Here is a 25,704-nt window from a genome sequence, read left to right as displayed (position 1 = left end):
GGCCAGGCCCATGTGGGTTGCTGTTATTCACTCTGATCCATATGGTCAGGGTAGGGACTGTCCCCAGAGAGGTGTTAACACTCAACAACCCAACCTCCTCCTCCTCGCTGGAGAATTGCTGGATGGCTCCTGCTGCCTGCCCATGTGTGAATCTTGATTAATTTTTCATTTTTAATGAAGTTTGATCATGTTTATTATTTCACATGATTGACTGCCTGGTACTACTTCCATGTAATTGATAAAGCCCATATTTCTTCATCTGTCTTTTATTTCTTCAGGGCAAACTTGTGAAATTGTGTGATGTGGTTAATATTAGATTTATTGGTCCCCATAGATGTATAAATTATCTTTTTTTTCTCTCTCTCTCTACAGGAAGTTCTACAGACTCTGACCAAGTTTTGTTTCCCCTTCTATGTGGACAGGTATTGTTAGCTTTTCAAACTTTACAAGAAAATAAGCTTGTCAATAAAACCCCTGTAGAAAATAAAAGCCATACCATTCATAGTGTTCTGTCTGTGTGACTGGGACTTAAAGCACCTGAGTGCAAATTATAGTCTCAGAATCACTTTTTCCTGGGGTTTTTATGGGCACCGTGAAACAAAAGGAAATTTTAAAAGTTGGAGTTGTTTGGTGGGAGTATTCTGAGGGAATTTTTTTTTACTTCTGCACAATGCTTGGATGGAAAATGCTCGGGTAGGAATTGTCAAATATGCATATTAATATCAAAGCTTTGTCTGCTTGTGCATTTTATTTCTTAATTGCCAAAATTGGGGTGGAACAATTCATGAAATGTTGATGTTGCTGGAATGCTGCTGCTTTACTTGACAGCTACTTAAGGTGACTTCTGCTTTTGGGGGAGAAATTTTAAAGTGAATGTGAGAAGATCTGAGAGTATTTACTTCCTGTAAATTTAGGAAACTGTAGAACTTTTTTAGTTTTGCACTTACTGTGAGTTATTCTTGATGGTTTCATGAGAAGAACAACAACTGAAATTTTGAAAGACTGCACCAGTGCTCATCTCATCTCTGAGCAGCACTTAATTGTCAGAATGACTTGTCTTCATCAGCTGAGACACAATGGTTTGGGTTGAGGGAATTGACCTTTACTGTGATTAAACTGCTGCGAGTCTTTTTCTCATTTTAGAATTTGGAATCCCTGTTTTACTGCTCATCCTTTTCATTTCCTAAGGGGTGGAAGCCGGGCAATACTCACACATTTTTCTCATGTATTTGTTTCTCCTAGAAATAGTTACGCTTTCTGTGTGTAGATTTATTGTACCTAGGGGTTTTGTTTGTTTTGTTGTTTTTGGTTTTCCTCAGCAATATAACATTTTGAAAGCTAGAACACTGCAAACCCATATGGGGTGCAAATGAGAACATAATGAAAAGTGATTCCCATTTCTGGATCCACTTGTTTGTCTGAATATCACAGACTGTCACTGAAAGACTGCAGCCAGCCAGCTTGAACAAAAAGGAGACATTGTCACCAGAGCACACTTAATAATTTCAGAGGGAGAGTGGACTTGCCACACTGCAGCAGGCAGAGCACACCCCGGGCCGGGGCTGTGGCAGCTGAAGGAGAGGCTTGTGCTGCTTCTCTTCTGGGTGTAAAACAGGCAGAGGTGGCGCTGGAGGTTGTGGCTCTCAGGGGCACAGACACTCCATTCTTTTTGCATTGATTCTGTTATTCACTGGTTGGCCATTCCTTCAGGCCATGGCCCAGGAGTTTTCTGCTGTTGTGCTGGTGGAATGGGGCAGAGGCTCTGTCCAGCTGCACGAGTGCAGAGCTGCTTCTTGCTCCTGCTCCCTGCCAGGATCGTGTTAGGCAGGGGTAGGTGCTGGGGGGATTGGATGGAAATCACTCCTCTCCCCTCCAGCCATAACTTCTGTCTGCCCCTTCGAGATGGGATTTGTGCTGCTTCTGTCCTGCGAGGCTCTAAACAGACCTTCTGCCCATTTGAAAGCAGAGCTGGCAATCTGAAGGGTGGATACTGAAATCTTAGGAAGAACACTTTTTATGTGGGGAAGTTTATCCTTCCCTGTGAGAAACTGGCACCGAACTTGAGCAGGACCTGTCAGCAAGGTTTGGTTTCTCCAGGTCACATGAATGCAGGACTCTCTAGGTTTGCTCTGGAGGAACTCACCAGCTTGCCTGAGTTGTTTAATAAACAAGCTTCTCCCTGCTGCTAATGAAACGTGTTTTTTCCTCCTGTTCCATAATTTTAATTGTCAGTTCTAATGCTATTTCTCACACACACTCTGCTCTCAACCTTGTTAAAATTAAGCATATAATCCCCTTTTAAAACACCATACTAAAATCACCATAGTAACATTACATCCAAGCTTTACAGATAGAACACACCACCAGTGAGGGATTTTTGGGTATCCCCAGCAGCTCAGTGTGCTTTATGGAAGTAGCTGCTGTGCTGACATTTAGATTTCAGGAGGATGATAGTACTGACACTGGCTAATTCTCGGACTATTGGAATGCTTTAAATATCTATCTTTTTGTTCATCTTCATCACAGCGTGTTTTCCCTTCCCTGTTTGGAATCCCCTGAAGGATTCTTCTTTCTAAGCTGGACAGTGACATCTTTCCCATTTGGATCCAGCTTTTATTTCTTTGTTTCCTCTAGGCACTGGGTGTGTACTCTCCCACAAAAACTGGTTTTTTGCATGTGGCGTCATAGAAGAGAATATTTTAAGGCCTGAGAGTGTTAGTTACATGGCTTTGAATTTACCAGGGTATTTGTTGCAGTTGGTAGGAGTGACTTGTAAAGCTACATGTCAGTGCAAGTCAGATTTCTCATTTCTCAGAAAACCTAAAAAAACCCCTAGAACATGACCTGAAATAAGTCTTAGTTTCCTATAATTAGAAGTATTTGGGTTATATGAGAGAACATGGGGTTGGTTGCTGGTTGATAATCAGAACCATTTTCTTTTAAAGATAAGCTCATTATTAGTATCCTCCCACACTTAAAAAATGGGAAAAATAAACCACAAAGCCCCCACTCCTCCCTCATCAAGCATATTTAAGCTTCTGCAGGGTGCATACTTTTTAGTTAATTTTTCAAAAAAACTCTGCTGAAAGAGGAAATGTTATAGGTTCAATGACTTGGATGTGATACTTGACACAGAGTTAGCTCTGCAGTGATTTTTCTCTCCTGCTCTGTTTCCAGCCATGCCATTAACCAAGTTGGGCAGAACTTCACCTTTGTGCTCACAGACATTGACAGCAAGCAGAGGTTTGGCTTCTGTCGCTTATCTTCGGGGGCCAAGAGCTGCTTCTGTATCCTAAGGTAGGTCTGTGCTTTGGCTTCTGGCTGCCTGCAGGAGCAGCGTTTGCCTTTGCAGTTCACTGCAATCACCATTTCCAGCTGCTCAGAGTGATTTCCCTATCTGGTCCTCGAAGTCACTGTTCTTCTGCACAAGTGGTGCAAAATCCCTTGTGCTTGGAGTTCCTCTGTAGATAACTGCATTTGTTTGTAGTCAATGTTCTGGAGTTAACAACATGGAAAAAAGTCCCTTTGCAGTAATTTGATATGACATAGCATGATGGCAGCTGTTATCTTTAGCTGTCACAACTGATCTTGTTAAGACATTTTGTGGACATTTGTACATGCAAGTTTTATTAACAAAACATCTGTTGGTAACTGAGAGGATGTCACTGATGCTCTCCACAGCCCCACAGTTTGTATGTGTGAGCTTTCTTCTGTCCTGTTGAGGGTTTTGTGAAGCTTGGCATAATAAAGACTGTCAGTGGAAGTTGGAACTATGCATTTCACAGAAAATGGGCCAAGAGGCTCTATCAGAGTAGTTTTTGATAACCATGTTGGAATACAGTTCAGAAATGATGCCAGTAAAATCAATTTTGATGTCTACCAATATTTTAGTTCCATTAAGAACTTCATGGATTGAAGATTTTCGTGTGGCAAATGGTCTGTCTTGTTTTAAACACATCTAAGAACTGCCTCTCTTCTACGTTCTGCTTTTTGTGTGTGGAAGTTGAACGGTAGCCCAGGTAAAGCCAGCACAGAGGTGACTGGGGACAGCCAGGGAGGTGACAGCACAGCTGGGGCTGAAGCCTCCCAAATGAGGACACTGCTCTGGGAGCAGCTGGACACGTCTGCCAGGGCCATCCCTGGCTGGCTTTGCACAGGACACAGCCAGGGTGAGGACAGAGGAGCTTCTCTTTGTCCCATGTGGGGCACCTGAGGGTGGAGCCCTGGGTGTGTCTGGATGTGCCCCTCGGCAGCATTCCAGGGGGACACTGCAAAATACAAGGTCACCTCTCCTTGCAGGGGCTGCACACAGCAATGCCATGGAATAGGAGCTTCATGTTTGGAGAAATGGTGACATCTACCCAAATTGCTAATTAATTGAGTGGGAGGCAGAGTGACAGGTGTCTGCTCAGTATCTTCCTCCATTCTGTCTGTGCTGTAGCAGACATTTCAGCTATTATTAGCTCTGGCAGTCCAGCAGCAGGGGCTGGATCCTGCAGGCAGGAAGGTGTTTCCCAGCTCTTCCCACAGAGCTGCTCCCCTGTGCAGTTGGGTGCCGATTCCCTCAGTCTCATGTGGGCAGTGTCTGCTTGCAGAGGGTAACTTTGCCTGATCAATGTCAAATTAAAGGAGAAACACAGTTTTAAAAAGAAAATCTGAATGAGGAATAGTCTGGGTCCCTTCTTGATCCCTCCTGGATAAGAGTTCTTTGCTGTCAGCTCCCTTATGTTGAGTGAGTGCCAAGAAGAAATGGAGGAGTTCTGTTGTAGTTAAAAGCCTTCTGCTTCAACTCATAACCAAAAAAACCCAACCACAGTGGATGAATTGGGACTCTTCTCTTCCTTCCTGTTGCTTCTCCTGTGCACTGATGAGAAAAAGAAAGCTCATCTTTAATGCAAGCTCATGCAAGTTTTAGAGGATAATAAAGAGTGTAAATCAGCAATACATGAAATCACTTCCTCTATTCCCAGGACTGCAGCTCCTATTATTGATGGGAATCTTCTCAGTGTCCTTTATGTACTCAAGGATGGTGCATGGTAAATGGGGGGAGGGAAACATGCTGGAAAATGTGAGAACGATAAGTAAAAGCAAATGGGGATGAAAAGAACGTTTGTTTAATTGTTTTTAAATTACAGATTGGTTGGCAGCAAGCTTCAAGTATTCCTTGCTATGCTCAGCAACAGTAAGAACTAAGTGATGGTGTTTATTACTAGAGATGTTATTCACAGGCTTAGCAGGGAGTTTATGGGTCTGGCCATGGTAAAATGGTTTGGAGGTGAAAAATCATCACATGTTTAGATTGGTTATTGAAGAGAAACAGCAGAAAAAAGAAATTCTTTTCACTCAGAGAATGCTTGAAAAAATTTCTGCAATGTTCTGGAAGCAAAGTACCCTAGGGCCAGAAGTCAGGGTCTGGACTTGAGCTTTGAAGCGACCCAGAGGCTTTTCCCTGTGGATGCAGAGCACAGCGAGGCGCCTCTTGGAGTTCAGTAGCAGTGGGGTTATCCTGTGGCCAGCAGAGAGGCAATTCCATTTGGCAGGGAACTGCTTGGACTGCTTTAACCAATACTGCTTAGAAACCTGCTTTTGAGGTACTTACCTCAGCGTTTTCCTGCTGCAGTAGCTCACACAGATTGATGAACTCTCTGATAACTTGGAAACCTGCTTTTCCGGGTGTTCTGTGGTGTTTTCACTGTAGAGACACGCTGTTCGGTGTGGAACCTGTCCCTCCTCCTCGGCTCCTCATCCCTGCCCCGCTCTTGTCGCTCCGGTGGAGCCGCGGGGCCCGGCCGGGGTGACCCCGAGCGGCTGCGCTGCGGCGGCGGCGCCAGCAGAGGGCGCGCGGGGGCGCAGGTACGGCCCAGGTGAGAGCGGACCCCGCTGGGTTTGGGGTGAGGAACAGGTGAGAGCAGACCCCGCTGGGTTTGGGGTGAGGAACAGGTGAGAGCGGACCCCGCTGGGTTTGGGGTGAGCCCAGGTGAGAGCAGACCCCGCTGGGTTTGGGGTGAGCCCAGGTGAGAGCAGACCCCGCTGGGTTTGGGGTGAGGAACAGGTGAGAGCGGACCCTGCTGGGTTTGGGGTGAGGAACAGGTGAGAGCGGACCCCGCTGGGTTTGGGGTGAGCCCAGGTGAGAGCAGACCCCGCTGGGTTTGGGGTGAGGAACAGGTGAGAGCAGACCCCGCTGGGTTTGGGGTGAGGAACAGGTGAGAGCGGACCCCGCTGGGTTTGGGGTGAGGAACAGGTGAGAGCAGACCCCGCTGGGTTTGGGGTGAGCCCAGGTGAGAGCGGACCCCGCTGGGTTTGGGGTGAGGAACAGGTGAGAGCAGACCCCGCTGGGTTTGGGGTGAGGAACAGGTGAGAGCAGACCCCGCTGGGTTTGGGGTGAGGAACAGGTGAGAGCAGACCCCGCTGGGTTTGGGGTGAGAGCAGACCCCGCTGGGTTTGGGGTGAGGAACAGGTGAGAGCGGACCCCGCTGGGTTTGGGGTGAGGAACAGGTGAGAGCAGACCCCGCTGGGTTTGGGGTGAGGAACAGGTGAGAGCAGACCCCGCTGGGTTTGGGGTGAGGAACAGGTGAGAGCGGACCCCGCTGGGTTTGGGGTGAGGAACAGGTGAGAGCAGACCCCGCTGGGTTTGGGGTGAGAGCAGACCCCGCTGGGTTTGGGGTGAGGAACAGGTGAGAGCAGACCCCGCTGGGTTTGGGGTGAGGAACAGGTGAGAGCAGACCCCGCTGGGTTTGGGGTGAGCCCAGGTGAGAGCGGACCCCGCTGGGTTTGGGGTGAGCCCAGGTAAGAACAGACCCCAGAGGGTTTGGGGTCTGAGCCCAGGTGAGTTCTCGTGGCACACACCCACATGTCCCAGGAAAATTGCAATTCCAGACTACCTTTTTCAATATGGAAATATGGTACAAAACTTAAAATATGCTTTTGACTCATTTTCTTTACAATCGGATAAGAGCTGATGTCCAGTCATCAAATTCTGTGTTCCAATTTAGGAATTTCACACCCAAATGTTTTTTTCTTTCTAAGACTTTATTTAAGGATTTCAGGATTTCAGCTGCAGTGGGATAAATCCTAATAACTATACATTAAGAGGCTGAATTTTTATTGTTTCTCTCTAATTTCGCATCAGATTTCACGTGGCCTTTGGAGGGAGAACAGTGTAGATAGTTCTGGATTACATGAAGAGCTCTGGTCTTTTATTTGAAAAGAAAACAAAAGAAAACCCAAGTTTGTGTAATTTTGCTTTGGTTCACAAACTTTCTGGGCAAAGTTACTGGTTTGCAGAGGTCCCGTGTTTGCAACTGTGATTTCAGTTTTACTGAATTTGAAGTTTTTGTTGGGTTATTCAGGTTTTGTACGCAAACTGAAATCATTCTTTTGAAGTGAAATGCAGAAACATTTGTGTGGAAATCCCTCTCGGCCAAAATAGCTGAGCTCTGCACCACTCTTTTTCTAAGATAAAAAGAAATGAATCCGTAATAGTTTGTGACAGATGGCAGAAAATGTAACTAACTGAATGTGATTCTGTATGGAGTTATTTGAGGTTTTTGGTGTGATTTGTTGTGAGTTCCTCTCCTCCCCCCTTTCCTTCCCTTTGATTGCAGTCTTTGTCCATTTATTCTTAGGACAGAATAAGATTTCTGAGCAGGGGCCTCTCTTGTGGTGCAAAGTGAGAATTGTTTTTAATTGAGCAGAAACATGTGGAAGGATCAGGAATATCTCAAGGGATTACAGAAAAATTCCAAATTTGTACTACTTACAGCTTGTGTTTAGAGCAGGGTCTGCTGGGAATAAATGTTAGTTAGTGTGACCTGTGACCTTAAAAACTGTTGACATGGATTTCAGCCAGAAACTGGCCACAGAACTCCTTTGTTAGGCTCATTCATAGCTCCTTGAAAACTCCAGTCAGTGAAAGTTGCCAGCTCGAATCTAAGGAAAGCAGAGCCCTTTTTTTTCCTTTTTTTTTTCTCTTTCTTTCTTTCCTTTTTTTTTTTTTCTCTTCCCATGCTTTGGAAACAGTGGCCGCCCCTTAACCAGCAAGACTTCTTTAATAGGGCTGCAGGGCCGGGCCCTGATTGGAACTGACAGCTTCCTGGCCCGGGCGTGCCAACTGGCAGGGCCCTGAGCCATGGGACAGACAGACAGACAGACAGACAGACAGCGCGGGGGCTGCACTGCCCTGCCCTGCCCTGCCCAGAGCCCCGGGCAGCGCCCGCAGCCCCCGGGACCTGCTGGGAGACCTGCTGGGAGAGTCCAACCCTGCAACCCTGCAGCCCCCGGGACCTGCTGGGAGAGTCCAACCCTGCAACCCTGCAGCCCCCAGGACCTGCTGGGAGAGTCCAACCCTGCAGCCCTGCAGCCCCAGGACCTGCTGGGAGAGTCCAACCCTGCAGCCCCAGGGACCTGCTGGGGACAGTCCAACCCCAGGGACCTGCTGGGACAGTCCAACCCTGCAACCCTGCAGCCCCAGGGACCTGCTGGGACAGTCCAGCCCCAGGGATCTTCTGGGGACAGTCCAACCCCAGGGATCTGCTGGGGGCAATCCAACCCTGCAGCCCCACAGCCCTGCTGGGGGGGACAGTCCAGCCCCACAGCCCTGCTGGGGGGGACAGTCCGGCCCCACAGCCCTGCTGAGGGGGACAGTCCAGCCCCACAGCCCTGCTGGGGGGGACAGTCCAGCCCCACAGCCCTGCTGGGGGGGACAGTCCAGCCCCACAGCCCTGCTGGGGGGGACAGTCCAGCCCCACAGCCCTGCTGGGACAGTCCAGCCCCACAGCCCTACCAGCCCTGCTGGGGAGAGGGCTCAGCCCCCAGCCCTGCTGGGGAGGGAAAAACCCCAGCCCCAGAGCCTGCCAGTACCTACTCTGGGGGAGGAGATCGAGTGTTTGTGATGGGGCTTGTTTTATAATAATTGTCCTGTTGTTTTCTAGAATTTTCCCTTTTCATTGATTTGGCCGAAATCAATGTTTTACTTCCATATCTGTGGGATTCTTTGAAGCCTTGCAGAAGATGTTTGGTAATGGCTGGAAATGCTCGGAACACTTTTTGGACAGTCTGTTTGGTCCTTGAGGTGTATCGACCCTGGAATCCCTGTTCTGCTTAAAATGCTTGGGAGATGAAAGCAAATGGCAAACTGCTTCTGTTAGACATGGCAAAGGCCACAAAATACATGTATAAATCATGGGCAATTGGATCTCTGATTCAAAACGGCAGCAGAATTGTACCTAATGAAAATGTTGCTGTTGAGTCTCTGATGCCTTCATAGATTTTTTTTCATTGTTATTTTTTTATCAGTGGCTTCAGCGCTTGCACTGACTGTCAGTGAGAGCTGGAGAGCAGAGATCGCTCAGTTCCTTTGCACGGGCCTTTCAGAGAGCCGAGGAGAGGGCAGGCAGGACTCGGAGCTGCAGCCTGACCTTTTCTCACAGGAACCGGAGTTTCTTACGAGCTGTAACTGCAGCAAACCGGGGCAACTTTCTGTGCTGGGTGACAGGAAATTGAGCTGAAGTGGCTCAGAAAATGTGCGAACGCCCCGAGGGCGTGTGCAGGGCCGGAGGGGCTCCGGGTGCTGCAGGCATTCTGCCTTAACTTGACATGTTTATAAAACAGTTTACATCTCAAAAGTTTAGGGTTTTTACCCCTGTTGATTCGCTTAAACAGACACTGGCTCTTATTTTCAGTTGCTTGTCAGAATATATATGGAAAAGTGATGAACCTAGTGAAGAGGGAGCTTGACATCAATTAAATTTAGCTATCTGCTTTGTGTTTCTTCTTCCTGATACACTGTCTCCAGTATGGCTTTTCCAAACTTCCTGTGGTTTTTCCATTATTGTCCTTACAAGTTTTACAAGATAGAGATGAGCTGTTTGAAACTACTGTTCCAGGAAAAGAAGAATAGAATTGTGTATTACATCTGCACATTTGTTGTCCTCCATTTTTGTCTCTACCATTAACCATTTTGTAGACTTCTTCCAGAAAGCCTCTATCTTCTCTTGCTCTAGTATCTTTAAATGAGATAATGGTAATTTAAATAATCTAATAATGCCTTATGGCTGGAGTAGGGGATTTGAAGTCTTTGCTGAAGAAGCTTTGCTCTGTGTGATGATGTTTGAACCAGAAGCTCCCCTCTGTTTCTATAATTTTTTTCTCTTACTATCCACTAGAAACAGAAATTATTTATGTCCATCCAGTGAGTTTGAAGTTTTATCTGCAGGCATGGCTGGCTGCACTCAGATGCTGAGCTCATAAGAGGTTATTTGGGTGATATTAGGAAGATGTTTTTTCCCACTGAACGTCTGGATAAACCAGACTGTGCATTGGTAAGAGCAGCCACGAGCTGTACAAAAAAAAAATGACATGACCTGGGAAGTACTGATATTGGAAATAAATATTAAAAGTCAGATTTTCAATAGTCAAATTTTAGTTTCTCCCTGCTTGTAAATCATGGGTTGCAAAGAATGCCCATACGGTGCTTGGCATTGGAGTAAAGATGCTGATTTGGGGTTTCACTGTGTATGTGCATACACACATCATTATTCTCGTTGGAGTTGAGCAGTTGTCCTTTAACACTGCTGCTTCTTTGTTTCCACGCTGATGCTGGTACCGAGGCCGAGCTGCGTGCTCGCATTAACGCTGTAGTGGGATGAAGTTATCCCACTTGCGAGTTAGTAGCAGCCAGAAGTACAGGGAGTTGTTTACAGGGAGCCCATGGATTCTGCCTTTCTGTGGAAGCATTCAAGCAGCAAGCCCTGCACAGTCTGTTTGGCACAGTAGCTGCTCTCAGCTGGCCCCGTGCCCTCCTGCTGTTAGGCAGGGCAGAGGATGTGCCAGATCCCGCCTTGTGCCGGAGCAGAGCCTGCCTGCAAATCTGCTTGTAGTTAGCCTGGGGCCTTTTGGCAGCACTCTACAGCCCATTGATTTAGTTGCAATGCTTTTTCCTTAATATTTTCCATCTGGCCAACAATGACCTATAACGACAGACACAAAACAGAGTTTGAATTATGAGCAGTGTAATTGTGCAAACGCTTCCAAATCTCGCTCTAGAACCTGCACCGATGCGCCGGGCTCCTTCAGTGCTGCTGCAAAGGAGAAGCCTTGGAGCTCTCGAGTTCCAGCTCTGTCCCAGAGAAATGCACATTCCAGTTAAACTGGGAGCGTGTTCCGTTCTTGCTTCTCCTGCTGCCTGTTGGTCCTGAGCCGGGGTGCAGCTCCCGCAGCCTCGGCTTCCTCACGCTCCCCTGCACACGCTGCCGGGGCCAAACCCTGCCCTGGGGCCCTGGGCCGCAGGGGGAGAGGGACCCTGGAGCAGGGCTGGGGCAGGCAGGGCAAGAACGTGAGTGTGGAAACGCTCCAGGACGTGCAGCAACAGGTTTGGGGCCTTGCACTGTCAGGGATGCTCTGAGCTCCCACCTGCAGCCATGCTTTCCAGAGGGAGCTGCTTCCAGAGCTGGGCTGTTTGTCAGCTCTCCCCGTTCTGGACAGGCAGAATGATTGCCTCCGTTACAGGGATCACGAGCACTTCTAGTCCTCATCCTTGAAGAAGACCTGTGACCTTACTTGTGCTGTTCCACACATTCCAGCAGTCCTGCAAGCTTCTCCTCTTGCCTCTACATTGCCAATCCAGGGAATACTAGTTTAACTGACTTTTAGTAAATGTGAAGAATAGTGAAGCTGTGTCGTAGAAAGTTTCTTGCAGATTTGATTGAAGCTTTAATCTTGACTGCAAGTCAAAACTCTTTTGTAAAATATCAATGAGAAGGATCACAACAAAAATGTCAAATGTTAGCAATGTATCACTACTGGTGGAATTGGATAAAGCTGATAGTACTGCATGCAGTCCAGCCACTTCACTGGTCTTGCCTTCTGACCAGAAACCAATTTTACTTAATTAATTAGGCCTTCATGTCGCGCCTTCTTTCGTTGCTGAACAACTGTAACAGAAGTAATTAAATCATGTCACTTTTTATTACCTTTGGCCCTGGCTGACTGGCTTGGAAACTTCATCTTAGAGCTAATACAAACTGAATTAGTGCATCACCTTGGGGAAAACCCAAAACCCCCTCGTTGGCATCAGAAAGCAGGGAGGAAGTAGTTAAAGTACAAGATGGATAGATCCTCTCTTCCACAAATGGATCACTTTTGGGTTGCTGTCTGAAGGCTTACAAATGCATCTGTCAGGAGCGAGAGCATCCTCTCCCTGCTGACAGATGTGTACAACGTTCCACAGAGATTACATGGCAACTTCCTCCTTCAGAACTGGAGCTGTGGCAGAGCCCTCGGGTTATGCAGAGGTAATTGGAGACGCTGGGGCTGATCCAGAGGTGGAACTGCCGAGAAAAGCTGCTTGAGTAACTTGTGCACGTTGTTCCAACAGGAGCCCTGATCCAGGCACTGTGATCGTGGGAGAGGCTTTGTGTGGCTTCCTAGAGGCTGAGGTCCCTGGGCCATGCAGGGAGCCCAAATAAAACCCTTCATTTGTAACCCTGGCTGTTTATGAACATGCTTGGGAAGGGACAGATCTTCCTCCACGCTGAGCATTACCTGCACTAACTGTCCTCGGTGTGTTTTAGACTTTATTAGTGTTTGAATATTCAGAGAAAATGATTGTGGGCAGTTTCCTGCTTTAATCATTGGCTTAAGCTGATGGTTAGACAAGAAGTTTCATAAATAAAAATTGGGCTTGCTGGCCCGGAAACAGGCCAGAAGGACTTTTCTGTTAATTAACGTGTCATACATTTTCAGGGATTCTGTGGATAGGTTCATCAGTGGTATTTCTGCAGGTAAAGATCAAGTACTATCATTTTATGTGCTTATTTTTACATCTGAATGTTTGCTGTGAATCCTAAACCATTGTACAGGGTGGTCATAAACAATCTTCACTAAAATATCAGACTTGGACTTGATCTTTGTTGCCTTCCTATTGACATCTTGCTCTGCAAGTGCTTGTTTGCTGTAAGTAAGGTGATTTTTACATGCCTAGCCCAGTTCCTTGCATTCTCAAATTATCAGGTGCAAGTACCACAGCGCCAACATAATCATGAATTTTTCACTTGGCTCATTCAGCTCTGCTTGTGGTTTAACTTTTATGACTTCCTAGCAACTTTGCTTATTATTAGGAGGGAGTGTGTACTCCCTCTGAGCATGTGAATATTTCTTCCCTGTGATGAAGCTCCCTCCCTGTCAAGGGAACTGTAAAACCTCTTGCTTCACTTAACTTTGTTTCTTGCCAGTGGGGAACACGAGTGGTTTGGGGAATGCAGAAGACAGGTGCCTGTAATTGATTTCTCCTCTGTTACTGAAATACCCTCATTCCCTCCCCCAGTGTCCCCTGTAGCTAATTTGCCAAAATGCAAGGATTCACCGTCGTGTCAGGACTCACACACGGGTATCACAAGTGCACACCTGATGCTCAGCTTTGACTCTCCAATACGTGGCCGAGCTCTGCTGCCTGCTGTGCAGTGGGGCTCGTGGACACAGAGGTGTGTACAGTTTTCTGTGGGAAGCAAAGCAACGCAGAATCCCCAGGCAGGTGCAAAAACCAGGCCTTTTAAAGCAGTTAGGCCTTTATCAATTGCATAGTTTTAAATCATAACAAACATAATTCAACCAACCTCCCTCCACCACGGTACGAACACGTAATGGGTGTAGAACTTGGTTTTCTGCCTCTAATTCAGCTGAGTCACTCTCCCATAGTCCTCTTCTGCCTAGCCAAAGTAGCAGGCCTGAGGCATGGTTTTACAGGGTTAACAAGGCCCTTGTTTATAAGGCATTACCTATATGCAACATTTTTCTTCCCTTCAGGAATTTATCTGTGTTACAGATGGTGCCACAAACTCTGTCCCAGAGTGGCCTTGGAGCTCACTGCAGCACGTGCCAGAGCACGGGGCTTGGTGGCTGGGAGGGAGCACTTTTGATTTATAATAAAAAGTTCATAATGCTGCTGAAATTTCAGCTGAAACTTAGTACTAGAGGGCATAGCTTGACAAGCACTTATGATTGGAGTCAGTAATGAAAAGGAGCTGTTTCTCTGGTCAAGGAAAAAGGGTTAATTTGCATTGGGATGAAAAGGCTGTTCAGGATCTACTATTTCAACCTGTGATAGACTTAACAGCAGGCTTTGATCCCCAAATGAAATGTGATGGATTTCAACTGATGCCAGATGTCTCAAACCTAGTGGGATCTCTGATTGTCTGCCACATCTAGAATTCTCTCTCCCAGCACTTTCATGTATGCTTTTAAACGTGGTTTGAGAAGAGAGATTCCTTGACAAGCTAAGCCTTTGGAATCCTCTCTCTGTGTTGTCACTGTGGTGGGGATCTTGAGGCTCTCATGCTGTCTAGTGCATCCTGCTTTTTAAAATCAAGCTTTGTGTACCAAACTGCTCTAACTCCTTCATAACCAATTTTTTAAAGTCCAGATATTTAGAGGCAGGGCCAGGGGAGCTCCTGGGGCAGGGCTGGGCTCAGGGCTGGCGTTTAGACAACTTGGGAGTCTTTGTGCAGGGGAGACTTGCTGGAGCTGCTCAGGCATGGTCACACTGTGCAGAAAAACAGGAAAGGGAATGTTTTAATTGACTTTTATTGTTAATGCACAATGGCAAGTCAGCAGAGTAAGCACTTGCTGTTGACAGTTATTTATTAAGATGCTCCTTAAGATGAGATCCAGTTCTGTGGGGTTTAGTACTTCTAAAATATGCACATGAGTCATGCTCAAGCTGCATAACTTCAAACTGAATCATGGCATGATCACTCGTGGGTCATAATCAAGGGGAAGTTTGTTACAAAACTGGGAGAAATGCAGGAAGAAAAGGCATCCTGTGGGAGCAAGGAGAGGCAAGGGTGCAGCTGGCTTTGTGACTGGCAGGGGCACTCACAGTGGGGCAGGCAAACCTGAACCAACCAAACAAATAAATAAATAAAAAGCTGATGTTCAAAGAAGGCTGTTGGCTGCTCCCGTGCAAGGTAAGGTAATCTCATCCACATGCACGGGGGTTGCTATGGAGATTTGGGGTGTCTGTGCTTAAGCTCCTGAGTGTGAGAAGGTGTCAATAGACTGAGTCTAGAGCAGAGAATAACGAGGCACCGAGGCCCGTGGGGTGTAGGGAACACACTGCAACACAGAGGCAGCTGAACTGAGAATTTAGCCTACAGAAATTCCCAGATGAGCCGAGAGATGCCTTGGTTCTTTCAAATGCGTTTTGTAAAGATGCTGGGAACACTGGGTGACGGGAGGAAAAGAAGGTGGGAAAGAGAATTGAATAGTGAATTCCTGCAAGGAAAATAATAGCATGTGGAGAGTCATTAGTTTTAAAAATCTGTAGTTTAATGCCATTTTACTTCATCTTAACTGTAAAAAATTAAGGTGAAATTTAGAAAGAATTAAAAAGGGAAATTAATACTTTTAATGAAGGGAAGGAAAAGGTGTTTTGATTATGTGTTTTTGCTGTTTGAAATCATGTTTGCATAGAAGCCCTGAAGAGCATTGTGACTTGGCAAACATGACTTAGTTCATCATTAGAACCATTACTAACCTAAAATAGAATGTGAGTCCATGATTAGGAGTAATGCTGGCTGGGGGAGAATCATCAGTTGCCAGGTACAGGAGGATGGAAAGAAGCAATATTGGGTTTAAGTTTAAATTGCAGAGTTTTATCTTTAAATGCAAGAAGTCCTAAGATAACAAGTCACCAGGAGACTGCAGTAATTTTTGATGTGTTTTCCATCCTTGCATTTTTTCAAACACAGTGTTGGGATTATCCACAAAGATCCTTCTGAGCTCCTGCTGAGGCTCTGTCGTTTGTCCTGCAGGAATTGACAGGCACTGAGAGTCAGAAAATGTGTTCTGCTTCACCAGGAACCTTCACTGGGGTCATACATTGAAAAGAAAAACGGCGATGATGATGATGATGATGATGATGATGATGATAATAATAATAATAATAATAATTCCATCTCTTTTTTTCAATCTGCTGAATCTTCCTGGGATTTTCAGCTCTCTCCTGACTGTGCTGGAGTTTTGCTGTTGGTTGCAGTGATGGTGTGGAGGGGACAGGGAGAGGAGCAGCTGCCCTTGTGGCACAGGTCACTCCTTTGGCAGAGTGCCACCCTGCTGGGCTCCATGGTGACATCACTGCCACCGCCAAGGCCGTGGGCACACGGGAGTTGTTATTTGTCATTATCTGTTCCTCAGAGCCATGAGCTGAGGCGCTGGGTGTTTTGGTGGCACATGCAGGAGCAGTGCTGGCAGAAGATGCATTTGGCCTGAGTTTCCTCTTCCTTACACTTTTGTCAGTGAAGTTAGTGATGATGTGTCTGTAGTTCATGTAATGACTGAGGTCATGGTTGTGTTCTGTGTTCTAGGTCACTGTAGATTATTGTGCTGAGCATAAAGGTCAAGATTTGGGAACTCCATGAAACCAATCCTGGCTAATACAGACAGATTTTGTGAGCCTGTCACCACAGAGAAGTGTGCCCATCTGCAAAATGGAAATGACTGTTCTGTTTTGCAAGGGAGATGGCAGTTGGTTATGCTGTTATCAAAATATATATAGTATGTGTTATAAATAAATACGTGTTAAAAATTCCACTTCTGATCTGTGTGAATGGAAGGAGTAAAAGTTATGTGTGCTTGCAACTCAGTCTAGGAGGTGCTGCAGATACGTGTTGATGTCAGACTAGTTCTGAGTCACATGAATTCCAAACAGGAGCTGTGCCCGAGGGCAGCTCAGCCTGTGCACGGCCCAGGAGCTGCTCCGGTGCTCCAGGAATTGTCAACCAAGGTGGGACTTCACAGCTCCAGAGGAAACCAAAGGTGCCACAGGGACCCTTCCACAAGTGTTGGCCCTGCTTTTACATGGTGCCAGCACACCAGGAAATGGAATGTTGGAGCTGGCAATGTTAAACATTACTTTTATAAACAGTTGCTATGGTAATTGGCAAATCTTCATAAATCATTTGAAAAGGCCCCCCTTGCCACTGGGGCTTGCTGCTGCTGCACTGGAGCATGGGGTGCTTTTGCTGACAGGGTTCCCAAACCCTGAGTGCTCCCTGGGAGCTGCCTTTGGTGAGTTCAGCATTCCCAGCTCGGTATCCTGCTATCGCATCCTCCTTCCTGCTTGCCTGCTGCAAATAACATGGGGAAATCTCTCCTTTTTAAAATTGACTTCACTGGAGATTTACCTTTGTAAGAGTAAGCCAAAAGCTGAGGAGGAGCTGAAACGTCAGGCTGCCCCTTTGTTTTTGTTTGCTGTTCCCCCCGACGTGCTCGGGGAGCCTTTGAAGCTCAGCCCCGCCGGGCCGCGCTGCGCGGGGCTCTGGGCAGTCTCACTGCAGAGCGCTTCCCTTCCTTTGCTTAACCTCTGACCTGGGCAAACAAGAGTTAATCAAAACTTCTGAGGGAGCTAAGAGGAAGGGGAAGTGTTTGGTTACAAATTAAATATGAGCAAGTCATAAGCCATAAATCTTCAGTAGTGCTACCAGTTGTGCTACTTAAGGTCCACGCGGTACAGAAAATTTTGGGTTATAAACTCTGTCTGTGTTTCTTTGGAGGGGTGTTTAAAGGCTGCCTTGAGGATTTGCTTTCTGTAAGAAAAAAAAAAAATCCACATTTTTTTCCTTTTTCCTTTTGGCAGACATCTAGAAACAAATTCGGATAACTGTATTTCTTGGGGGATTTTTTAGATTTTTCTCAACTTTAACTGGTCACAGTTTGGTCTAATAAAAGCTGAACTGTTTTATTCTTGAGTAGTCAACACATGGATTAAGTGATGAAGTAAGAGTGTTGAAGATGGCAGGATAAATTAGCTTTCTTATGTATCCAGAGATTTTGGGATGAGAGAGATCCTGAATTGTGTGGTGACAACGGAGGGGGGTGAAAACTGAAGTGAGATTGTCGGCATAATCTGCACAATTTTGTGGTGGGTTTGTCTTCGTTTGTCTTGCCCCTCTCTTGAGCAAGAGCCACACAGATCCCGGTGTGTTGTGGAGGGACGAGTTCTGCCTCAAATGCCAGCTCATTTCCTCAGATTCCACGCTGTGCCACTGTCCTCAAAATGGGAAGTTATTCCCAGAATAGAAAAAGAAGCAGTTATGGTGAGATGCTCACCCATCCTTTGGGAAACAAGGAGGAGTGAGTGTTAAAAAAGGACAACAGGTTCATCAGAGGATGCTGGGGAAGAGCAGGGAAAGCCAGGGAGCCACGAGGGTGGCAGAAACGGGGCTGTGGCTGCCTCTGTCTGGGGGGTTTGCTGGTCATTTGACCTTGTGTGAATATGAGATGTATCTGGGCTGTTTTTATTGGAATGATAGAGGCTCTTTCCTAGGGCCCAGTAAAAACGTGAAGTTGGTTTGGGCTGGAGAGTTCTCGTGGCTGGAGCCTGCAGCTGTGTCGTGTTGGGTGTGTGCTGGTGATGCAGGAAGCCCCGGGCAGCTGCGGGAGGCTCAGCAGTGGGCACAGCCCTGGCAGGACAGGTGAGGGAGCTCTGAAGGACACCCAGGACCTGCCCCTGTCTGGGGGCTCAGCGTTTCCCCCTCAGGTCCCTGCTCCAGCTCCCCTGGGGCAGCTGGAGGCCTGGGGGAACCTGCTTTTGTTTTCCTCTTTTACACAGACATTAGGAGCACAGTGATGGTTTTAAGGACTCTCATTTTAACTCTGTAAATGTATTTTTCTGGCCAAGTCCCTGAGCGGTTAGGTGGAACTTTTAATGGTGCCTCTGTGGAGGCAGCTTTGGTTTCCCCCTGCCAGGGAGCTTTCTGCCTTCCTGCCTCTCTGTCTTCTCAAACTCTTTTGATTGATGCCTTGCACGGATTTGTTTACCAGGTTCTTAATCTCTACTTAGCAGATATGTTTGGAGAGGATTTCTTGTTACTCTTGTAATGGCTTTTAACTCTGCTGAAGTTTATTTAACTAAACAGAAAGAAAGAAACTTATCTTCTACCTAATCCTTCTGGATTGTTTACAATATAATGTCAAACTTAAATGCTGTTTAAAGTGGTAATTGTCTGTCTTTGTGCTCGATTCGAATACACACTTTGTAAAGATGTTTAGAGCGTATTAATTTAAACGATAATGCTGTCATATAACATGAAAAGTTAAGTTTCTTATCAGTATATTTTGATAAGCTACTTACATTTTACAGTAGCATTCGCAGGCTTCAAACAAACGCTAATGATGGAGTGCCAGTCACTTTGTCTGTCTCATAGAGAGCTTCTCACCTCATTTATCACCAGAGCTGCACAGCCAGGGACCACAGGGCACTCCATTCCTTACAGCTGTCAGGATGTAGTCATATTTTATAGAAACTTTAAATCCTGTCTAACTATATCAAAATAGAATCCATTTGCTTCAGAAAGCAGCTGCCATTAAAGAGCATCAGGGAGTGCATCTCTGGCTGGCTTTGCCTTCGCTGCAGCCGAGGGAAATTCCTGACTGCTGTTGGGAAGGGGGTTGAAATACAGAACTGTGCCGTGAAAACAGGACACAGAATCCCACCAAAGCTGCAGGGAAAAGGAACATCCTCACTGTCTTACTTTGTGGAATGGAGACGTGAAGTAAATGAAAAAGATGTGATTTTTCTGCATGTTCCCCTTTTCATTTTGTTTCTTCCTCTCTTTTGGAAGTTGTGTGCATGTACCGAAGGTGGAGTTTCTGTTTGACTGAAGCAAGGGCCAGGCTAAATACAGTGATGGAATGAGGTTTCAAACAGTTAAAAACTGAGATACTGATTATTCAGTTTTCAAAGTCTGCTTGTATTAGGATTCAAACCAAAATAACTGTCTCTTCTTTTTTTCATTTTTCTTTTTTGTTCCAGTTACCTCCCGTGGTTTGAAGTCTTTTATAAACTGCTCAATGTCTTGGCAGATTATTCAGCAAAAGGACAGGTATTATTCTAAAATACTGACCCTCCTTTTCCTATCCCAGTATCAAGTGAATGGGGGTGAGAGGATGAAAGAGGCTGTTTGAAGAAGTGCTTCTATCAGAAATGACCATGTGAATTATTAATCTGTATGATGCAGTGAGACAGAAGATCATATTCAGCTTGGCAAGTGCCTCTGAAAAATAAATACACATTTAATTTTCTTTTTGAAAAAGATAAAGAGCAAGACTGTGGCTGTGGATCCAGCCCAAGTCCCTGCAGTCCCCCGTGCTGGCTTTCCTGACTCCCTGAGCCGTGTTCAGCACAGTTCCTGTGATTCTGCACTTCCCATATTGCAGAGTCCCAGCAGTCTCTGCCAGCTGTCTGATCCAAGTTTGTCATGGGCAGTAGCACTGATCTTACAAATGAAAAATGTTTGCCCATCCCTCTGGCCTACCCTGCCCTTCTGCCTTGGAGTTTATCTGGTGACAGCAGTGTTTGCTCAATATTCCTGGTTTGTTCTCATTTCAGGATAGTCAGAGGAGTGAGCTCCTAGAAACATTTCATAAACTCACCATCCCTGAGCCAGGAACCTCTGTTCATCTTGGAGTGGTGAGTGTTGGGGGGCAGTGTAAACGGAGGTGTTTAATATTCATTCCATGTCATGCTAGAGCAATGTCACAAGCAGTCCTCTCTCCTGGAGCTTGTACACACGTGTTGTTTTCCTGTGAGGGGCTGGGAAATTCCCTTTTCACAACTGGGGCCCTCTGCTCCCCTGTCCCTAAGCTCAGATGTCTTTGAAATGCAGTTGATTGGAGGAAGGCTGTGTGTATTCCCCTGGGAATGTCTCACTCCTGCAGGGTGACCTGCAGGAGGCCAGGAGCAGCACCAGGACATTTATTGCCCCCACTCCTGCACAGCTCCTGGCCCTGGGAGTCTGGAGGGGGAGCAGGCTGGGAAGCAAACAGGCACTTACCTGTCACAGCAGCCTTGGGAGTATTAACTGCTCATCACATTTCCTGGTTCCTTCTCCTCTTCCTTCCCCCTGCCTCAAAAAACCTCACACAACAAAGAATTTATTTCATTTTTATATTTTGTGAGAAAATTAAGCAAAGCACATTGACAGTATAGATGTGGGATTTTATTGATAGGATTGCATTTTGAATTTAATCTTTCGGGGGTTTTGTCTTCATTTTAGCAGCTCAGCCTTGTGCTGCAGGCTGTGGTGAGCACTGCAGACGCTCCTTGCTGCTGCTGCCAGCTGAGAGTTCATGTGCACCCTCCTGGGAAGCCTCCCTTGCATTTCCTTTACTCCCCTTAAAGCACTTTCTGGCAAGAAGCTGCTCATGCCCCTTGCTGCCCCAAGGCTGGCAGTGCCCAGGGAGCAGCTGTGTGGCCCTGCTGCTCCCAGCTGGCCCGGGACACGTCCCCAGCCCCTCAGAGACCCCGCTTGAGGAGCAGCATTTCTGTTCAGGGGATAAGCTGTCTCCCAGGACAGGGGCAGTGGGGATATTCCAGTTTTTTCATACCAGTGGTTCCAAGGAATGCTGCCTGTCTCCCGTCGTCTCAGACATTTCATGGGCAATGGAGCAAGAAAGGACAGAAAAAAGCAGCCCAGGGACCGTGTCTTTCTGATTTTGTTTTGGCTGTTTCTGAGCCCATTGCGGGGTCAGAGCGAGGTTCCTCTGTGTGGTACAGCTCTGAGTGCTTGGCATTGCATCTTTGCAACCAAACCAAACCGAACCAGTGAAGTATCAGAAAGCAAAACTTGTGTTTCTCATGTAGTGTCTCCATGGAGTGGAGCTGTGGTCCCTGCCTGCTATTTCAGGTTACAGCCTGATCAGGAAGCCCTGAGATGGCTGAGATTTGTGTGCAAGAGAGTTGTGCCAATTGTGGAGCTATGCCAAGGATAGAACAGCCTTTGAGGCTTCAGCCAGTACTTAATAAGTAGCCCTAAGACAAATTGTGAGAATCTTAAAAATGGTATGAACTGTATACAAGTGCCATTCTCTCCTTTCCAAAGCCCTGGCCCAGGATCATGCCAATCATCTGTGCTCACATTGGGAGCTGCAGGGAACCTGGGCTCCTGGCACGCAGACAGTTAAAAATCCTGAACAGTGTACTGGACTATGAAAATATGAGAGCGATATGGTCTTTCAAAATGTGCTTTTAGGGTGTATAAAAGTGACCTAGAACATTTTGGTATTTCTCAGGTAAGCAGGCACTGAACCTCAGGAAGCATTTCCCAGTGCATTCCCATGGCTCCCCCTTGGCTGGAATGCACCTCCCTGGTGCTGTGAGTCAGAGCAGGCCCTGCCTGCTGCTGCTTCCTGAGGTCCATCCTGCCGTGGGCTGGGGAAGATAGCTTGAGTTACAGCCTGCCTGGAGTTCCCTTGGCATCTGTCACAGCCGCCGTGAGCCGGGCTGTGGCAGCAGCTCTGAAGAACAAAACCATGGAATATAACTTTCCAGGAGCGTCTGATACTTTCTATCTCACTGCAGTTCCTGTTGCCCCTGTGATCCGGGAACCCAGCCTGTGGCATCCAGGACAGGGAGCTCAGGCTGGTGGTTGGAACGAATGTTCTGTCATTTTTACTCAGCTGAGCAACTGCTGTTCCTGCTGATCCCAGTACCAAGCAATACATTTAGATTGCTTTCAACATTATTGAAATAATCAATATTTGCTCTTTTTGTAGCACTCTTACTTTACTGTGCCTGACACCAGAGAACTTCCCAGTATACCTGAAAATGTGAGTATTTGGGAGGACCCTACACTTCATTGTTTCCATTTCATGTCAGCAGCTATAGAGATGACAAATATTGCTCTGTTTGGGATAGGTTTTATTCTGTAAAATACTGAGCATTCAGCAGACAATCTGCATGTGTGCTTGAAAGCTGAGCTGCGTGAAGGAGAAGGTGCTGGTGGGCAGAGTGATGTGGGTGAAACAGCAGCTCTGCCAGCCCTTCCCTTCCACCCCTCTGGAAAAGTGACCCGAGAGAGCAGGGAGAGTGCTCTGCTTGCTGGATGGCTCCTGAGAATGCCAAGCACACCTGGGCTCTTCAGAGTCACTTTTTGGGAGACTTCTTAAGCCTCACACAGTCGGGTGTGTTCCAGCCTGGCTCAGCTTTCCAGCCAGATGATAAGTCTGTGGGGAGACAATGCTGGCATTTGCTTCTCTTAAATACTCTTTAATGTGCTCCTGCTCTGTCTCAGCCAAACTCCCGTGCCTGACATCTCAGTTTTCTTCCCTGAGCATTTTGCAGTCGGTCTCAGCATCATATTCTTCATTTGATGGCATGAAAGGAAAAAGGGAATCATCAAGACATTCCATCTCATTTGTGGGTGATTTGTATAGCAGATAGCATTCGGGGCTTTTTGTTTGCCTTTCAAAACACTGTTGCTGGTTTTTCTGTGTTGCAGACTCTTCATGCTGACACATATTCTGACAGGAAATTTAATAGATGTGCTCTTTCTTCTGAGGTGCTTTATTTTTGTGCAAATATGATATGCTGGGTGTAATTCAGGAATCAGTTCCTGATTCTAAACCAGCCATCAAATCTTGTCCTAATACATAGAATCATAAAGTCCCAGAATGATTTGGTTGGAAGGGACCTTAAAGCCCATCCAGTGCCACCCTGTGCCACGGGCAGCAACGCCTTCCACTATCCCAGGGTTGGGTAATTTCTTGGGAGGTTTTTATCTACCTGTTAAAGCAGCTTTCCTGTGGAAGTGGGCCATATTAGGGAATAATACAAGGAGATTATATGGGCATAAGTCTGCTGTATTTTAATCAATTGACCTGATTTATTAAGAATTCCACACGTCTTACCAGGAATTGCATTAAAAACACATATTAGCAAAAGTTTTAGTGGTGCCAAACTTCGAAGCTGGGTGTGATGATGAGTGGAGAGCTGCAGAGAGCTCTGTTTGGAATGTTAACGAACCTCCTGGAATTACCTGACTTTGTGTCAGATCAATGTTTAATGAGTCACAGAGCCATTTAGCATGGGCACTTTTCTGCACCAGCAGCTCGTTCCCTGCTTCAGGAGATGTGAGTTGTGTGACAGATGTGTAAACGCAGAGTGACTTCAGAAATAAATGGGGCTGGTGCAGGAAATACAGTGCAAGACTGAAATTGCTGGTACTAGCTGCTGTTTCAGAAGCAGCAGGTCAGTTAACAGGCTGAAATGATGGCATTTGCTGGGGATGATGTCCTCTGTATTTTTGTATCACTCAGTCCCTCTTCCTTTTCAGACAGTGGGGGAAGAGAAGAAGTGATTTTTAATCTCAAAAGCCAGTGTAGTCAGTGTGTGTTTATTGCTATTAGATAGCAAATGATCAGGTGGATGATTGATCTGGGAATAAAGTTCCAAAGGAGCGCTCTTGGTGAATTTTGAGAGGAGTGGGGATACCTGTTCTGAAAATCCCCCTTTTTAGTGCCCCAAGAAAGGTTTAAATCCTAGGAAGCAAAATCCATAACAATTACCCTGCAAACTGGAACGCTTTCATTTGTATTTATTTAACTCATTCATGGTTTTGTCACTTACGAGACGTGTCTTTCAAAATACATGTGTAAGTCCCAATTTCAGCTTCAGAGCTGACAGCTTTCTTATAAATACAACTTCGAGGGAACACGTGAATCTCCTCAGTACCAATACATTTCCATGCAGCCCACATGGTTCCCAGGTGTCCTTGGCAAATCTCGGAGAGCAGACAAGACAGAAACCTTATAAATCTTTCCATCTGAAGGTACATTTGTGTGTCATGTCATCACAATAAACTCGATGAAAGAACAATTGCAAATCAAATCCCCACATCTATTTCCCTTGCAGTGGAGCTGCTGCCTCACAAACAGATCCGTGTGGAGCGGGGCTGCATCCTCGGCCGGGTGCAGGGATTGTGTGCTGCTTCTGCTGTGCCCCTGGGCTGGCTGGCATCAAAGGGAGTTCAGGGCTCCTTAAGAATTCTTTTAATTCCCACTATTAGCAGGAATTGTGGCGTCACGCGTTGTGTTTTGGCGTGGTGGAAGGGTGGGTGAGAGGGGGAAGAAGAGCCTAGAGAAGACAGCTTATGTTTAGACAAAAATATCATGTTAATCAGCACAGATGGGATGAGAAATACAGAAAAAGTACATGATAGTTTAATAGGTTTTTGGCAAAATGTGTTGGCTTTTTTTTTCCTCCTTTGACTGTACCTGTCTGTGGCTCCAGCTCTGCTGTAACAAAGACCTGAATGATTGTTTTATTTTACATGTTTGAAGCCAACCATAATGAGCTCAGTTTTTATCCCTCTACATACTGGTACCAAAGTCTCCCGAATACAATGCTTAATTTTCCTTCAGCTCTTTGTGTTTGGATGGCAAGCTGGGGAACATATTTTTGCACAGTATGAAGCATCTTGGCAGACTTCTCAGGCCAAGTATCTTGGATCTGTCAAAAGTGCTAATAGGCTTTGTTGAGCTTCTTTAAGTTTCTAAATCATATTTGCTTTTTGCTTTTCTGCACTTTTTTATTTAAGGATGATTAAGATTGCACTTGAATTCATGACTAATCTAATTTTTCTCTCACATGTGCTTTTTGTATAAGGCTGTCTATCCTATAGCAACCCCTTCATGTCTGTAAGAAGCTATTTGGAAACAAATTCCCTAATTCAGCATTTTTGGCTATTACCTTTTCCTCCACCTCCCCCCTTTTCTTTAATTTCTCTGTTTTAGGAAGTGAAGTGCTCAGAGAGAATTCCCTTCCTCCTTGGCCAGCCTCCCCAGGGAGGAGTTCCTGTCTCCCACCCAGGGATGTCCGAGTGCCCAGAGTGAGGGGTTCAGTTCAGACAGCTGGCTTTGTGGGGGTGACAT

General features: G+C 46.3%; 2 protein-coding genes across 9 annotated transcripts in view; one reads left to right on the top strand and one right to left on the bottom strand.

Moving 5' to 3' along the window:
- DENND1A (DENN domain containing 1A) overlaps window positions 1-25,704 on the top strand; it is a 152,091-nt gene that overhangs the window by 45,840 nt on the left and 80,547 nt on the right. For all 7 annotated transcript variants that reach the window (XM_038156104.1, XM_038156102.1, XM_038156105.1 and 4 more), the window contains exons 4-8: window positions 373-422; window positions 3,178-3,297; window positions 19,808-19,877; window positions 20,384-20,464; window positions 22,549-22,602. In XM_038156104.1, coding sequence (XP_038012032.1) covers window positions 373-422; window positions 3,178-3,297; window positions 19,808-19,877; window positions 20,384-20,464; window positions 22,549-22,602 — 375 coding nt within the window. The remainder of the gene's footprint in view (window positions 1-372; window positions 423-3,177; window positions 3,298-19,807; window positions 19,878-20,383; window positions 20,465-22,548; window positions 22,603-25,704) is intronic.
- On the bottom strand, window positions 3,311-8,599 carry LOC119708988 (mucin-2-like). 2 transcript variants are annotated; one of them, XR_005259266.1, is made up of 2 exons: window positions 5,600-8,551; window positions 3,311-4,864 (listed from the first exon to the last, which is right to left on the bottom strand). XR_005259266.1 is itself a non-coding variant. In XM_038156122.1 (2 exons), the coding sequence occupies exon 2, from the start codon at window positions 6,931-6,933 to the stop codon at window positions 5,743-5,745; it is 1,191 nt and encodes a 396-aa protein (XP_038012050.1). In that variant the 5' UTR covers window positions 6,934-8,431; window positions 8,475-8,599; the 3' UTR covers window positions 3,311-5,742. The 2 variants fall into 2 exon arrangements, 1 of the variants encoding a protein (XP_038012050.1); XM_038156122.1 differs by having other exon boundaries at window positions 3,311-8,431; window positions 8,475-8,599.

This window comes from Motacilla alba, chromosome 17, assembly GCF_015832195.1.
Source record: "Motacilla alba alba isolate MOTALB_02 chromosome 17, Motacilla_alba_V1.0_pri, whole genome shotgun sequence".
Taxonomy (NCBI): Eukaryota; Metazoa; Chordata; class Aves; order Passeriformes; family Motacillidae; genus Motacilla; species Motacilla alba.
The sequence above is the reverse complement of the archived record's forward strand: the minus strand, read 5'-3'. Positions and strand labels throughout refer to the sequence as shown.

Bases quoted from the DNA above. Each gene is read 5' to 3' on its own strand.
- LOC119708988 (XM_038156122.1), bottom strand. From the start codon at position 6,933: ATGAGTCAAAAGCATATTTTAAGTTTTGTACCATATTTCCATATTGAA.